Source organism: Pempheris klunzingeri, chromosome 17 (genome assembly GCF_042242105.1).
Source record: "Pempheris klunzingeri isolate RE-2024b chromosome 17, fPemKlu1.hap1, whole genome shotgun sequence".
In the NCBI taxonomy this organism is placed as follows: domain Eukaryota; kingdom Metazoa; phylum Chordata; class Actinopteri; order Acropomatiformes; family Pempheridae; genus Pempheris; species Pempheris klunzingeri.
This window is the reverse complement of record NC_092028.1, coordinates 7,321,824-7,338,127: the sequence shown is the minus strand read 5'-3', so window position 1 is coordinate 7,338,127 and position 16,304 is coordinate 7,321,824. Positions and strand designations below refer to the sequence as shown.

At 42.1% G+C, this 16,304-nt stretch overlaps 1 protein-coding gene across 1 annotated transcript in view; it reads left to right on the top strand.

Moving 5' to 3' along the window:
• The window catches only part of igf2bp1 (insulin-like growth factor 2 mRNA binding protein 1), a 44,998-nt gene extending 29,962 nt beyond the window's left edge, over positions 1-15,036 (top strand). Inside the window, exons 3-15 of the mRNA XM_070848000.1 lie at positions 4,322-4,370; positions 7,984-8,035; positions 9,272-9,335; positions 10,358-10,651; positions 11,754-11,888; positions 12,036-12,158; positions 12,316-12,451; positions 12,547-12,669; positions 13,068-13,184; positions 13,632-13,706; positions 13,847-13,978; positions 14,146-14,259; positions 14,887-15,036. Coding sequence (XP_070704101.1) covers positions 4,322-4,370; positions 7,984-8,035; positions 9,272-9,335; positions 10,358-10,651; positions 11,754-11,888; positions 12,036-12,158; positions 12,316-12,451; positions 12,547-12,669; positions 13,068-13,184; positions 13,632-13,706; positions 13,847-13,978; positions 14,146-14,259; positions 14,887-15,036 — 1,564 coding nt within the window. The remainder of the gene's footprint in view (positions 1-4,321; positions 4,371-7,983; positions 8,036-9,271; positions 9,336-10,357; positions 10,652-11,753; positions 11,889-12,035; positions 12,159-12,315; positions 12,452-12,546; positions 12,670-13,067; positions 13,185-13,631; positions 13,707-13,846; positions 13,979-14,145; positions 14,260-14,886) is intronic.
• The last annotated feature ends 1,268 nt before the right edge of the window (positions 15,037-16,304 follow it).

Sequence of the window (16,304 nt, the reverse complement as noted above, 5' to 3'; positions counted from 1 at the left end):
GAAACGCGTGGGGGAGGGGTTTGATCTGTTTGACCATCTGACGCGTTGAAGCATTCTGACGCTTTAAGACTTTAGGAGTTGATCAAGAACACCTTACTGTACCTTTTTTAAGGCTTGAGTACGCTCTTAAAGGACTACCCTCTAGGATGTATGATCATGTTGAAAGGGAAAAGTGTTTATAGTTGCCACGTGGCCTTATGGTCACAGCGATCTCTGGTTCAGTTCCAGCAAACTTTATTGCACGTTGTCCCCAGTCTCTTCCCTGTTTCCCTCCTCTGCTGTCACTTGCTAATAAAATGCAAAAATGTCCCAAAAATGATCTGAAAAAGTAGATAGTAGTAAAATAGTAGTACACACAAAAAAGGACTGAAGAATGGGGAAAAAAAAAGAGCTTGAGAGAGAAATTTAAACCAGCATGTCTTCAAATCACCTGGCCAGTCACCGCGTGAAGGCTACATCATGGTGTTTTGACCAAGACCACTGAATGCAGTTAGTAAAGACCAACGCATCAACAACATCATCTGCATCATGGATACCCTGTTAATACCCAACTGCACTTCATCATAATCGGTTCAACATGTGGATGTTGTTGTTTGTTGCGTGCCATCGTGCAACAATCTGTGTCTGGTGTCAGTTACAGTTGCTGGTGCAATTAGTTTTGCGGTGGTGCCTAATCTGGAGGTGTGATTAGCAATTAGTCCTCTACCTAATGATCTGCAGAGCGATACACAGTCATTACTACAGTGACATGGAGATATGGAGCTGACTCTCTAAAATACTCCACCTCATATTACACCTAGTGTGGCTGCTCTGACACTGGACGTGACTGTTTGCCAGAGGTGAAAGCACAGTAATATTGATATTGATTTCACTCTTAAAAGATCATTCTGATGTAGTTTACATCTTGTACTCTACGCTTGGCGACAAAAATGCAGTACAATGCCCTCACACTCTGTGGCACGCCTTGCCATGGTCCCAGGGCCCCCTCTGTCTGGTCTGTAGCACTCTAACCCTTGGCCTTTGACCCCTCCCAGAAACAAAGCTCTTCTCTCCTCTTGCTCCTGTCCTCCACCACCTTCTTGAGGACCACACTCTTTTAATTCTCTTGGCTTCTTTTCTTTCTTCTCCTCTTTCTCTCTGGTCCTTTGTTCCACTGGAGGCTGGAGCTGCGCATGGATTCAATGCCTTCACAGCTGAGGGAACCTCAACAGCTCCAGTTTTTACGTTTGACTTAAGACATTTTCAAGCTTCATTGACAATGTGTTTCCATCTTTGCATATCAACAATAGGTCCAGGATGAGGGTCTCAAAGGGATTTCTTTCTTCTCAGTGGTGCAAATGTATTTGAAATGGAACATTTTGACAATTATGTTATTCACTTACAATTCTATTCAGCTGTATTGTCATTTTATATGTAAAATCAAAATACATAAATCACTCTACATATTGAGTCACTATTTCCATGTGGCCATTATATGCTACTAACACACCTGATTGGCCTAATGATACTGTATTAATTGCTTAATAATACAATGATGTGTCAGGGCCTTTGGAAATGAATAACATATTATAATTTGAAATGTTTATTTAGCATTTAGTTCACATATGAACTAAAGAGATGTTTAGAGAGAGATGTTTTAAATGAAAGAAGATAAGAGCTTAGTAAATGAGTGCATAAGTAAACGTGAAGCATGTTGTTTTGCTGTCCATCCGTTCACCCATCCATCTTCTTTGCCCGCCCATTCCTAACCTGTTGTCATGGTTTCAGCCAATGGGTAGGCTACGGGTTGGCAGGCGGTGGCGGTAGGGGTCAAACAAGTTCACCGTTGGTGGCTTGATGGGGGTTGTGGTGTGTGTGTGTGTATGTGTGTGTGGTGGGGTGGACTGGGGCATTGGAGAGGATAATGGGGAGTTGATGTGTTGATAAGGTGGAATTTTATGTGTGTGTGTGTGTGTGTGTGTGTGTGTGTGTGTGTGTGTGTTGGGGGTCATGGAGGTTTTGATGTGTACGGGGGAAGTTCTGCATGTGTAGATGTAGGAGAACAGGTCTGTTTTTATGTGTGTTTGGCACGTTTGTGATTGAGTCAGTGATTATAGCCGAGTATTGATCGAGGATCAAAGGGCTTTTCCATTTTTTTGGATGGGGGATGCCAGGTATTCTGGATGCACAAAAGACTATTCATCTGTGCTGGAGCCTCCTGGGGGTGTGGGTGTGGTTTAGTGCGGGAAGTGGAGATGGGGGTTGGTTGGTGTTGGGGTTTAGAGCCATTGATGCTCAGTTGGGTGGGGTGCGGGGTTGGATAAGGAGCAGTAAAGATGGTAATGGAACACTGCACCATTTCGTATTTCTACATTTCAATACAAGCGGCTTCAGTACGACAGCCAGGGGTCAAAGGTCCAGCACTAATGCAACAGATGGGGGGGGGCAGGTTTCAATAATTGAAACACTGACAAGAATCATTGCATCACTGCAACTCTGTTCTAAATGCCTGCCTGGAGTTTGATTTCATGTATGACTTTAGCCATGACACAAATGAAAAGAAAATGTTTGCGGTCTCTTTTGAAATGCACTACTTCCTGTAAGAAATGAAGACTGTAAAATCCATGCTAGAAGACCTCTAGGTACTCTTTGTTCCCCTGCAACAATCTATCAAAAAAACATGGTTTCAGTGATAAATGGCATCCAAACATAACCAAAGCTGTTCACACACAGATGCAAAAATTGAAACAAACGTGCTCACTAGCAAAAATACAGGATTAAGATGCACTTGCACACATAACACCCCCTTATTCAGCAGGCTACCCCTCCCCCACTATGTGCGTGGGTGGTTGAGCAGGAAGCTACTACTACTTGCTGTTGCTCAAGCCCTATAATGGCGGCTTATAGCACTTAAGGAGGTAGGGTGAGGTGCATTGGGGAGACAAAAATCTGCAGGGAATTCTGAGGCCCTTGTTCCCCTCCATCCACCTGCAGAGGTGTTTTGGTGGTCATGCTAGAATCTGAATTCGAACAGCAACCAAGAACTGTTTCTATCTGGGTTCAGAGAGATGATGGTACAGATGGCGCAGGGATATCAGGACCTCGCAGTGATTCAAGACATGTCTCTCAGAAAGAAACCTAATTCCCACCTAATTTGCTCATAGTCAACTGCTCCATCTGTGAGCATCATTGATGGCTTTGGTGGAGCAAACTAACAATGCCTGGCTGGCCTTGATCATTGATGTTTGTTGAATTAACTTTAAAGTTTATTAACTGAAAATCTTGATAAATATCACAATGAAATGTTTTAGGTTACCTATCGTCTGTATGTTTAACTACACACGAGCAATAAATCACTTTGTAGCACGACCGAGACAACACTGGATACACACACCATATAAACTATTCCTTCCTGTAGGCCAGGCCTATGTGTTGGAATAATGAAATGAGATGAATGGATGCATAAATTGATATAAATAACACGTCTTTATTTAGGTAGTGAATTGTAAAGAACTTCCTCACAATACAATATTGATGACTTGTAATTTAGTCATCATGATTTAACTTTTTAATAAAATCTGAAAAACTGCAAAGCACTGCAGAACAACAAGCATGCTGTGAACACTGATGTATGAAACCTAAATATCAGTCACAGAGACAAATCACACAGACAGAAGTTGTCCACACCTGACTCTAGGCTGCTCCCATCTGGGCAGAGAATGCAATAAAATTGCGGCTTTCCTTGAGTGTCGATGCTGGTGACGATCCTGACATGCATCAACCTGAAATGAAGTGCGGACAGGCACTGCCGGTGACTTTGACACAGCATTTAGTTGGATGCAGCATCATGCTGTGGTGGAGCGGTGATCTGTGTGGGGCGGTTTCAGATGGTGTGAACACTCACGACCAGGTCAAATGTGGTTGGACTGATGCTCAGCGCGCCGTGTCATACACAGGGCATGTTTGTAAGCTGGACCAGTCAGAGCTGATGGATGGATGGTTAGTACACCATTCTAATTCAGTGTTCGTATCTAAGGCAGTCACCTCAAACAGACTTTCTTCCAATCTCCACCTGCTTGACTCTCAAGACACGTTGTGCCTTCATTCAGTGGCCTCTTCTTCCGTTCACTAGCTCTCATTCCCGAGCCCTCAGCCCAGCACAGTCAGTGTTATCAGTATCACACTCACATCGTGTTCCTTGTATGAACGCTGCTTATATGCTCTTTCTTGATTCAAGTGTCATTTCTCTGTCTGAGACCCAAACATTTGAGATACCTTTCTTTGTGTTTGCAGAGTTTTTAACATGCTAACATCCTCCTCTCTTTCTCTTCTCTTCCCATAGGACCAGGAAACTGCAGATCAGAAACATTCCACCTCACCTGCAGTGGGAGGTTAGTTCTCTTTTTTTTTAAATATTTGTTTCCAGGGTCATTTACAGTCTGTTAATGCCAGCAACCATATCACATTCCTTTATCCACAGCACAGTCCTAGGTTGCTTTCACTGTACGGTTGTAGATTCTCTGGAAAAAACACCAACAATAAAACAAACCCTGATGTGAAGTGATCTGATTTGTGACTACAGACAGTAAAGGTAAATGATGGCTTTACTGTGACTTAAGACCTGACAGGAACAGTTTAAGTTCTCCCGCATTCACAGCCAGCCCGTCACAGGCAGGGGTAGGGGTGAGTGACGGGCATTTTAGCCAATAGCATTACCAGTACAACAATGTACAGTAGCTCAGGTTTCCACTCAAGAAACTAAGTTAGTTTTTTGTTTGAGTGTAATGTCCTATTTTTGCACCTCCTTTGCACAGGCAGTTAGAAGGCCCGTCTCTAATTCTTTCTGGGATTAGGTTATGCTAAAAATGTCTTGCCCTGAAAATATGGTTTTCCTAAAATCTTCTAATCTGAACAAAACAATGATGAATGCTTAGTTTTAGTGCCATATTCAGAAAACGGTCTGTGTTATGGCTCCACATCACCCCAAAAACAACATTTTTATGGGGGTTCAAGGAGGATAGACATTTTACTTTGGGTCTATCAATTTCAAAATAAAGTGTGGGTGTTCTTGTTATAATGGTGTGGAGTGAGCATTAAGGGACAAGTATACTTATCAGAAGTGCTTATCCCCCCCCACACACACACCGACAATCCCACAGTCATACCCATGATTGGCCAGTTGTTGGTTAAATCATTTAAATTCTTACAGAAGCCACATGTGTTCTTTAGGAGTTAACAGACCTGAACAGCCTGAATCCGTAGTTCATTAGTTTAAAGGACTTGATTGGAGTCTCAAGACGGTCTCAAGATGGTGAAGAACAAAACCGCTTTGTGCAACCGGATGACGTAATAACAGACTTGAGCTCTTCAAGTGATCATCAACACGTGTCTTTGTGAAGCTGAAGGAGAGCAAATAAACGCCTCATCCGGTCTGACTGACGGCATACAGCATGAATCACATCAATATTGGTGGGAAAATGTGATGTGTAAAGGAGTGGTCTGTGGCAGCTGCACACCTGCGTGGAGCAGCGCTCCTCTGGTTATACTGACAGAATGTGACCTGCCTCCCCCGGGAGAATGTGGCTCTGACCCTCGGAGGATTGAATGTTAAAGGGTGTAATGCCGCTCAGGCTGATCCCACTGTAAATATTAGCACCACTTACAGAGTGGTTTGGGTTTGACCACAAATGTAGGTGAAGATATATTTGATGGCTCAAACCAAAAACCACTCAGCTTTGTGTGGAAATGACCGATTTTCAGCTAAAGCTGCAGGAAGCTGAAAAATGAGTTTAGTGGGAGCCCAGTGATTAGAATCAGTCATTAACTATTAGTAACATTATAGAATTGATCAAGTTATGGGCGTGTTGTAATCTCTAACCTGATTGATAGATAGCTACAGTTATGTTGTCACTTCAGCTGGATGTCCAATACCAACTACAGGAACATTTACGATTACAAGACGCTGATTGGGTGGTCACAGTGAGGAAGGCAGTGTCGCTGGGTGAATATTGTGTGAAATTAAATAACTTCTGAATACTAGATGGTGAAATTTTAAATATTGAATTCATAGCAAAGAAATATTTAGCTTTCAGTCTATTGTATTAAGTATTATCTCATACACACAAGTATGAACTTTAAACCCCAAAATTTAAAGATATTGTATTCACATACATAATCAGCGTTACGGAGAGTAATGGACCCAAATTATTACTATTACTATTTTCTTGCTTTATTTACTGACAGATATTACAACATTTTGTGTATATATTTTGTATGTTTTTTTTGTGTGTGTATTGCGTTGCTGTGATCAAAGTTTAAACCAGACTATCACAGGGTTTTAATAAAGTAAATTAAATTGAAATGATTATTTTTTTAAAACTAAAATCAAATGAAATCCCATCTGCTCCAGAGAGTCTATAAGTTTCCGCTGCAGGCACAGACAACAATGTGTAATCTATTGCAATATTGTCTGAACATTATAGATAACTGGCTTATCCACAGGGCTGGAGTACCAAATAGATCGACGACAAAGGGAAAAAAACACTGAAAACACTTTGGGGGGCTGACATATTTAAACCTAAGAAAACATGAATTTAATGTTTTCTTTCCCTTCATAAAAATGTAAGGCGCTGGTGCTCAGAACAGCAAATCTCTGCCCCCCCCCGTTTTTATCCTCCTCAGATTCCTTTTGTATCCCTGCTAAATCCGTTCATTTCTCTTTAATCTGTTGATTCACTAAAGCGGACTGAATGTGGAAGATGGGAGGATGAACAGGGTTCATAGGAATGTGTCTATGTAGCTGGGTCTATATCTGCGTGCACCGTTATTGTTCCTGTGAGGGTGTGGCACGACGCCTGCCTCCTCTGGCAAGCAAGTGCCTGTGGGAGTGGCTCTGTGAGCTCTGTTCCTCCGCTGCTCTCATCCTGCCGTGTGTGTCCACGCGAGGGCGACGTCTCTCCGCTAAACTGACTGGAGCCTGTCATTTAAATGCTTCTGAACCTGAATAAGGGCCAGATGTAACGGAATCCACAAATAAATTAATAATTATGTAAGGCAGAAGTGGAAAAATTCTTCATTACAAAATAAAAGCACGTTAGGTTAGCTAGAGGAAGCAAAGGTTGTAATATGTGCAGAGATAAAATGTAAAAATGTGTAATTGTAACAGATGTTAAATTTTAGTTGGTTACAATACACCCTCATTTACTGTGTATTTTATGATGCACATTGCATATATTTGCATACAAAATCCCACTTTGCTACAAACGGGTGTCAAACTAAATATGTTCTGCAGTGTGACTGTGATTCTGAGATATTTAATAATATATAATATGGGCCCTGGAGGGTGGACTGTGGAGGGCCCAGATACCTGTCTCAGTAGGCTCCCTGTTAATAAATCATCATCATCATCATTATCTTTATCATCATCAGCTCAATCACTGCATTTGAACTCAAACTATTTTTAATCAACTCTGAGCTGACTGCATGTTTCAAAGCCGAGAGCAATTTTTTTTTTATGTTTTACGTGCAAAAATATTCATCAAACATGAACAAACAATGATGCTAATTAGGTTTCTTCATGTTTAGGCCTGTGGTACGTAGTTCCACTACCCCAGTAACTGTGAAGCCCTCTGCCCCGGCACCAGTCATCAGTCAGGAGCAGTATTCCGTTTGAAGAGTAATAGAATAGAATAGAATAGCCTTTATTGTCATTGCAGTACAATGAAATTAGGGGCGCTGCTCCACTTTGGTGCAAGAAAAATGTTACCAAAATAATAATAGAATAACAATAAAAATATAATAAAAGGAATATAACAATATACACAGTATATATAAATATATATGTACAAAATTCTACATGTCTGTAGAAAGGCTTGCGTGATTGTCTGTATAGGAGAGCAAAAAGCCGCTGCACTCATGCGCGCCGCCATCTTGGAAAACTGTAATGTTTTTTTTTTTTTTTTATCTTTCTCAAGTAAACTGTTTTTTTCCCCTTCTCCTCCTCAGGTGCTGGATGGTCTGTTGGCTCAGTGTGGAACTGTAGAGAACTGTGAACAAGGTAAGACAACAGCCACCTGCATGCCAAACTGTGGATACATGAGGTGACCCCGAGTGGTAGCAGGGTGATAATTGTATTTCTGTCCCAGGAAAGAGCGTCTGAAGCTGGCAGTGGCATGAAATTAGTTGTTTGACCTGTCAGTGTGTGTCACAACCCACACCTATGGTGCAGGAGCTTTAGGTGGTAATTGAGAGAATTAGGGTGCTCCCCATTTAGCTACGGTGGCTCCTGGGGATGTGAGGACGGAGGACCAGATGGGACAATAGGAATGCTCTGATGGTATTAGACATTACAACGTTACTGAAATAACACTAATGGATAGTTAAACTCAGCGGAGCATCCCTTTAGCTATTAAATGTCACTGTTTTTTAAAACCAACACCGCAAAGCTCAGACATTCAGTGTATCGGTCAGTTGCAGATCATATCTCTGTCAATCGCCTTGTGGGTTCAGATAAAAAAAAATGCTGCATGCTATTGATGTAGAAACGTTTAAAAATATCATTGCACTCATTACTCACTACTCTTAGTGCTACTGTTTATCTTCATTATCATTCTAAAGTCTCAGCCAAACGCAGCACATGGACACATGATGAATGTGTTGGCTGCACCACAGATTTCTCACATTTCAATGCTTCCTAAATGATCATGTCACTTAAAGACAGATATGAAATACGTGTTTAATTGGTTCGTATTTAATGACAGATGATTCAGATGTGATTGTGAAAAAATCTCTGACTTACTTTTTCCCCAGCAGATTCTAGAATATTGAGAATTTTTTATCAAATGATTCACTAAAGCAGACGTAGACTTGCACTGGTCCAGAGTCCTGTAGTCATCAATCTCACAATTAATAATTAATTAATTACTATATGTATTATTGTTATTACAGATTGTGTAATTAATTAATAGACTTAAATGTCCTGAGGTCAAAATAAAAGCAAATCTTCTGATGTCAAAAGCACAAAAGTGTTTGGTGTGATGGCTCACTGAGCTGACCATGGATCTGATTTCACACCCACATGTCTGATGCATCACTTCCTGACAACAGTGCAACACCAGAATTAAATTTTTCAATACGATGATTCTCCACAAGCCCACTTAATGACCTTAGTTTGATCCAACTGGGGCTCTAAATAGATAGAATGTACACAAGTGCAATCCAGATCTTTTTGTGACCTGTTCATAAAGCAACGTATGCTCTCTGTAAGATTCTGCCTTTGTTCTCTTTCTGTCAGTGAACACAGACAGTGAGACTGCAGTGGTTAATGTCACATATGCATCCCGGGAGCATGCAAGGCAGTAAGTTCATCCATCCCTCTTTCATATCCTATTGTTCTCTGCCTCTTTTATTCTCAACTCTCTGCAAGTCACTGTTTTCTTGTAAAAATGGTTTTCCAAGACATAAGTTTTAAACATTCTGATTGTTCTTGGTGCCATTTAAGTATTGCATCCTTATTTGATATTTTACAGAGATATATTTGTGTATTCCTGTCTGTCAAATCGTGGATTTTTGTGCCAATTTATAACCTCATGAAACTCCAATTAAGTATCTCAAACTAAAACTAGCATCTAAAACCGTAGAATACTTTTCAGCCAGTTCTGTGGTCTACTTGTGACATCTTGTGGTCATTTGCAGGAATTAAAATGTGAAACTTGCACCTTCCTCATGTCTGAACAAAAGCGGAAGGATCATTGCCATCTCAGTCACAAAAAACACACTCCTCTTACTCCTTGTCTGACTCTTATATTCTACCAGTGGATTATTACTTATGCTTTAAACAGCATTTTACTGTTGGAACTGGTTGTGTTGAAGCACTGGAGAACTTTATGAAGCAGTGCATCATCTACTATGCTGCTTATGTTTGGTACAAACAGCTTCAAATCTATCAACTGGAACTGTCACTTAAATGCAGCAGAGAAATAATTAGGATATTTGCTTTTAAAGTGTTGTGCAGTTGTACAGTACTTGAATAAATGCCACCACTGCGTGTTAGTAATAGTAAGAAGCAAGCTAATTGTGTGTTTGCAGTTTCTTTTCAAAAGTAACTCTATCAAAAAGATTTGTCCAGCCAAGTCATTCACTTGTGCATATCCTGAATGTGTGCAAGTTTATTTCTATTTTCTTTATCGCCATTGCTACTGCCGTTACTTTGAAAGCTATACGCTTCATAACTGTAATAATTACTATGATTACTGAACAAAACAATAAAATTAAAACACCTTGATGAGAGTGCATAAACATGCAGAAAATGGCTTCAATGAAACCTGTAGGGATGTTACTTGTAATGCAGTAGCTGACCCCGTACCCGTGTCTGTCTCAGAGCCATCCAGAAGCTGAATGGATACCAGTTTGAAAACAACGCCCTGCACGTCTCCTACATCCCTGATGAGAACTCTGAGCTGGAGGGAGGCCAGCGGGGGCACGACAATGGCCGGCGCCCTGGTTATGGGCCCCGAGGTGGCCCCCGTGGTGGGTCCCCGAGTTCTGGGATGCCTCCCAAACCTCCGCATGCCGACATCCCTCTGAGACTGCTGGTACCCACGCAGTACGTCGGAGCCATCATTGGCAAGGAGGGAGCCACCATTCGCAACATCACCAAGCAGACACAGAGCAAGTGAGTGACTCTTTTGTGTGTACGTTTGTTTAACTCGAGGCAGTTCACAGTGTATCTCTGTAAAGATACTGTCATTTTATGTTTGATTTGAGAATAATGTATCATTTTCAGTATGCTCTGTGTGTACACACACGCTCAGAGTTCAGTAATGCAGACTAGTCCACCTCGGTTGTGGAAATGCTCCTGTGGACAAAATAAAACCATTCATATGACACAGTTCCAAACTGACTGATACACGTCAAACTGAACATTGAAAATAAACCAGCTTAAAACAGTTGTAGTTTCAAATATTAGATGATGGTAAAAGTCGAAATGAAGAAATTACATTTTTATGTACATAGGAAAATAAGTTAAGTAACTTGTTAGAAAGGTTCTCTATGTAATGTAAGAAAGTGAAGAAATGAATAAATATACTACCAATAAGTCAATTACATAGTAGCCTTTAAGTAAAAACCTTCAAGCCAATTATGTAGGCAAATTGAAATGATTTGTAATTTGACTCAACAGCATAAAATTCTGTGAAACACTCTCTGAGGGCCGTGGTCACCTCTCCATGAGGGAACATGGACTCTTCTGTCTGCACTATATTTCCAAAGACTTGGTGACACTAAAAATATCAAGCTCTGCTATCATTTCACCTAATAAATATATAAGAGGTGATATTAGAGTTTACTTGAATGAATGAAGCTGAAAAGGAACAGCTTCTATCCCACACAGACTCCTAAGTCACACCATCTGGAACCTAAAGACAAGTGTCTTATCTGTCTGTGGTTCGTTCTGTCCTTGTCTCAGTTCACTCTGCTCTGTTTAAGCAAGAGATGGGACTAAACTGTTACGGTTAATACATGTGTTCTCATGTTTAGCTGTCAATCCACTTTGCAGAAGAAGTAGAGTCAAAGTGCTGTCCATAGATTTTTTTTTTTTTTTTTTAAGTAAGAATGTCAGAATATCTCAGTGTGTTTACTGCCACTCCTAGATGATAGTACTACAATAACAGATTCACAAGAGTGACTGCTCCAATTATTCCCAAACATGTAACTACAGAGAATGGTGACTTAAAGTCATTCTGATTGTTTTGTTGCCCCCCCCCCCGTCACTGCAGGATTGATGTGCACCGCAAGGAGAATGCTGGTGCTGCTGAGAAGCCAATCAGCATCCACTCCACCCCCGAGGGCTGCTCAGCTGCCTGCCGCATGATCCTGGACATCATGCACCAGGAGGCTAAAGACACCAAGACGTACGTTTTAAACAACAATCCCAACACATTAATGCTATTAGAATGAAGCAGCATAGCATAATAGTGGACAGTCCCCCCCAATGAAGGTTCTGCCTACAAGTGAGATATTAGGAAAATTTTGAAATGACCAATCATTTCTGTTTGCAGTGCTGATGAGGTTCCTCTAAAGATTCTGGCCCACAACAACTTTGTTGGGCGCTTGATCGGGAAGGAGGGACGTAACCTGAAGAAAGTTGAACAGGACACAGACACTAAGATCACCATCTCCCCGTAAGCTCTCTGGTTGAGGAGAAATTAGGTCATTTATGGGATAGAAAAATACACATATTTCTATAATCCAATACATACACAGTGAAGATACTCAAAGACACTTCACAAAAAACTGATCAATATGTGTCAATAATTAGTCCCCTTGTAATGTGCACAGCCTGCAGGACCTCACACTGTATAATCCAGAGAGAACCATCACAGTCAAAGGCTCTATTGAAGCCTGCTGTCTGGCTGAGGTGGAGGTCATGAAGAAGGTCAGAGAAGCCTACGAGAATGACATCGCTGCTATGAATGTGAGTCTGAATGTGAGCACACATACACACACACACACACACACACACACACACAACTCCAGATGGTTTTAAACCTACAGTCTCCTTCTCCGCAGCAACAGACCCACCTGATACCTGGGCTGAACTTGGGTGCACTGGGACTCTTCCCCTCGTCCTCCAATATGCCCCCACCCCCGCCTGGAAACGCAGCATCTGGTGCCCCCTATGGTTGCTTTGGGGTAAGTATACCTGTACTCTTTCCCTCCCTAGGAAGACGCAGTGCAAACTACTTATATAACGAATTGCTTTTGTCTCTTAACTCCCTTGATTGGTTGTGTGTTTGCGTCATTTGAAGCTGTGGTGGGTTGATGAAAGAAGTACACTGCCCAAACTAAAATCATGGTGGTTTCTTTCTGAAATAAGTCCTGAGGGGACTGTGGTGCCCACTCTTTCTTGTTCCTTGACTAGACTAAAACTGTTGCCCCTTCTTGTGTTTCAGTCATATTTTTTGAATTTGGTCCATCCTATTTTGATTAGCATACAGTAGCTATTCAAACATTTGATTGGACCGCTAACAAAATATTAGTCCTATAATAGATTCCTATAATAAGCTTTTTGCTTTGTGTGTGTGTTCAAGGCTCCAGAGCAGGAGACAGTCCACGTCTACATCCCAGCACAGGCGGTGGGAGCCATCATTGGAAAGAAAGGACAGCACATCAAACAGCTGAGCCGCTTTGCTGGGGCCTCCATCAAGGTCTGTACTGATCAAGATGATAAGACAGGCTACATGTTAAAGAGAAATCAGAAAGAGAGATCATGTCCTCAGTGACTTGTCAAAATTCTTCCTTTTGTTTACACTTTGTTTGATTTACTCACTAAACTCTCACTTAAGCACCCTCTTACTGTCCAGCTGCTATAGTGTAGATGGGAAAAGCTCTCAGTTCATAAAGTTGCTTGTATAGAATCATTTAGGGCAGGAAAAATGTAAATACACCTTTACGTATCAGGTTTCTGCCAATTACCCTGTTAAGTAGCTCATCAGTGATTCTAATTCTTTAATCAGAGCACCAATACCTACTATGGAAAGAATGCATTACTATGTTGTGACCCCCCCCCCCACACACACACACACACACACACACACACTTCTGCAATCAAGGCTGTACCACTGAAAGTCTGTGATGTATTGTCTCTCTCCCAGATTGCCCCAGCTGAAACTCCAGACTCTAAAATGAGGATGGTGATTGTGACAGGACCCCCTGAGGCTCAGTTTAAGGTGAACACTAAAGAGACATTTGCAGCTGACTATTGATCCCATTTACTTTGCATAGTAACTTTATTTGCCTGATTGGTGTAACAAATAGTTGTTGAGACAATAATAGAATAGATTGTTAACCTCTTTTTCACCCCCTGCAGGCTCAGGGTAGAATCTATGGCAAACTGAAGGAGGAGAACTTCTTTGGGCCAAAGGAGGAGGTCAAACTGGAGACTCACATCAAGATGGCTGCTGCCGCAGCTGGAAGGGTCATTGGCAAGGGAGGCAAGACGGTACGCCATCTGAACCTTATGCTTCAGGCCCCTCTTGCATAGCATGCATTGTCTGCCACAGCAAGACTACTGCCACACACAGATCTCAACCTTTTGCCATCACGCCAACAACATTCTGCCACAAAGTCATTACCTCCTCCTAAAGTAACCAACATTTGTGTCTTCAGGTGAATGAGCTGCAGAACCTGACAGCAGCTGAGGTGGTGGTCCCCAGGGAGCAGACGCCTGATGAAAATGACCAGGTCATCGTCAAGATTAATGGACACTTCTATGCCAGCCAGGTACACCTGCTCCTCTGCCACTCTGTTGTCTCATTAGGCATTAAGATATAACATAGTGAATTGAAGAGAATGTAAGTTAAGTGGCATAAATCATTTATTCATTAAAATTATATATCAAAAATATATTCATATCCCCATAACAGTTGTTTTAGTACTAATGGTATTTTAGTTTATCTTCCATGGCTCGGCTATTGACAGGTCATGTTGTACAAAACTGACGTGGTTTATCTCGAGTGTTGATTCTGAGTCGATTTACATGCATTTTATTGATGGGTGTAATTTTTTATGCAGTTGACTCAATTATATCTTCCTGTATACTTTGGTCACTGTCACTTTGGTCACCACTGAAATCACCTTATAAAGTTGATGGTGGAGAGGTGCTTCCTTTACACATTCAGCAGACTCAGATCAACATTAGCACCTGTCTCTTTCCACCTGACAAATGTTAATCCAATATTTACTCGATTTTGGCTGTGGTTTAACTCCTGAAGGAAATATCTGTCTCTTTATTACCAATTGCTCCACTGTGTTCACCAGCTATTTGACAGCATTAGTACACAGGTATATTTTTACTAGTACAGCTTTCAATTTGCCACAAACTATGGTCATCTCTCCTCTGTCCTCCAGTTGGCTCAGAGGAAGATCCGGGACATCCTGACCCAGGTCAAACAGCCACAGAAAGGCGGAATGGGCCCCGGCCCTAGCCCCCAGGGCTTCACAGAGATGGGCAGCCCTACGCAGGGACTGACTCAGGACCACCAGCCACGCAGGAAGTGAGGGCCCCCATGCCCTCCTCACATACCGTAGGCCCCCCCAGCCTGACGGACGGACAGACAGACAAATGCACGGACAGATAGACGGACAGACGGATACAGGAGAGCGACACACGGACCCAGCGATAGACAGGGAGAGATATAAAGAGGGAGGGAGTATGCCCGATAGCCAGGGAGAAAGATCGGCATTTAGAGAGAAAGAGAGAAGATGAGTAAAATCAAAAGATGAAATGAATAAAAAAAGAGGATTAAGATAAAAAGAAAACTGAGAACAGAAACCAGATGCCAGGCCAGAAGAGAGACTGATTGAGGATGGAGGGATGAAGGAAAGGAGGGACGAACAGAGGGAGAGGCGGTGTCCTCCTGGTGTGCCGTGGTAGGGCTGCAGCCAGCTCCCCATCTGCTGCAGCTTTAACAGATCCTGCATCAGACAGGTTTAAACAATCCAGCCCACATTATTCTCTTTGTAAGGATAGAGTCTTACTGCTGTTGTTTACACCTGCCAACATGGGTTCACATCTACAGAGGGGAGAGGCTGGCTGAACAAATCTTTGTTTCCTGAGACACACTAGCAGGAACCCGTTTGTTCCTTTAATGCCCCCTACAGACCTCTCCAACCATCTGCACTCAGTCCTATATTTTAAGGGTGGTTTTTTTAAACATAGAGATATATGTATAGAAATGTTTTATTCAGAGCTATTATTGATAGAATGCAGTGAGGCGGAGCAGGGAGAGGGAGCAGGGAAACTGCTACAGCGGTAAAGGAGGATAGGTCATGGGTCTGGTGTTAGCCCCACCCAACCCCAACCTCCTAGCCAATGAGAGTCTAGAAGAGGGGCCGCAGATGTTAACACTGCTCTTTAAAGACCTCTCTGAATAGCGGAGAGATTAAAAAAAAAAAAAGGAGAAAATATGAGGTTGTAAATATATAATCTTCATGTAAATGTTAAGAAATGCTGTGTCTGGCCGCCTTGCCTTTTCTTTAAAGGGGTCTTCTGTATATTTCCCAGTCCCTCGTCTATGATATGTAGCATAATGTAGCCTACAACGAGGCTTGGGGCTAGGGAGGCACTGAGCTCCCCCTTCCACGTTTAGCCGTGTGGCGGAAGGCGCAGCAAGAGACAGTAAGGGGAGCGAAGGTCGCAGCTGGTCCTGCAGTTCTATTGCAGTGGCTTAGCTCTCACGTGAAACCATTATAAAACAACTTCTTAAAAACAGCCAGCAGCTATGCTAGCTGGCTAGCGGCCCGCACCTTAAACGGCATATTTTATA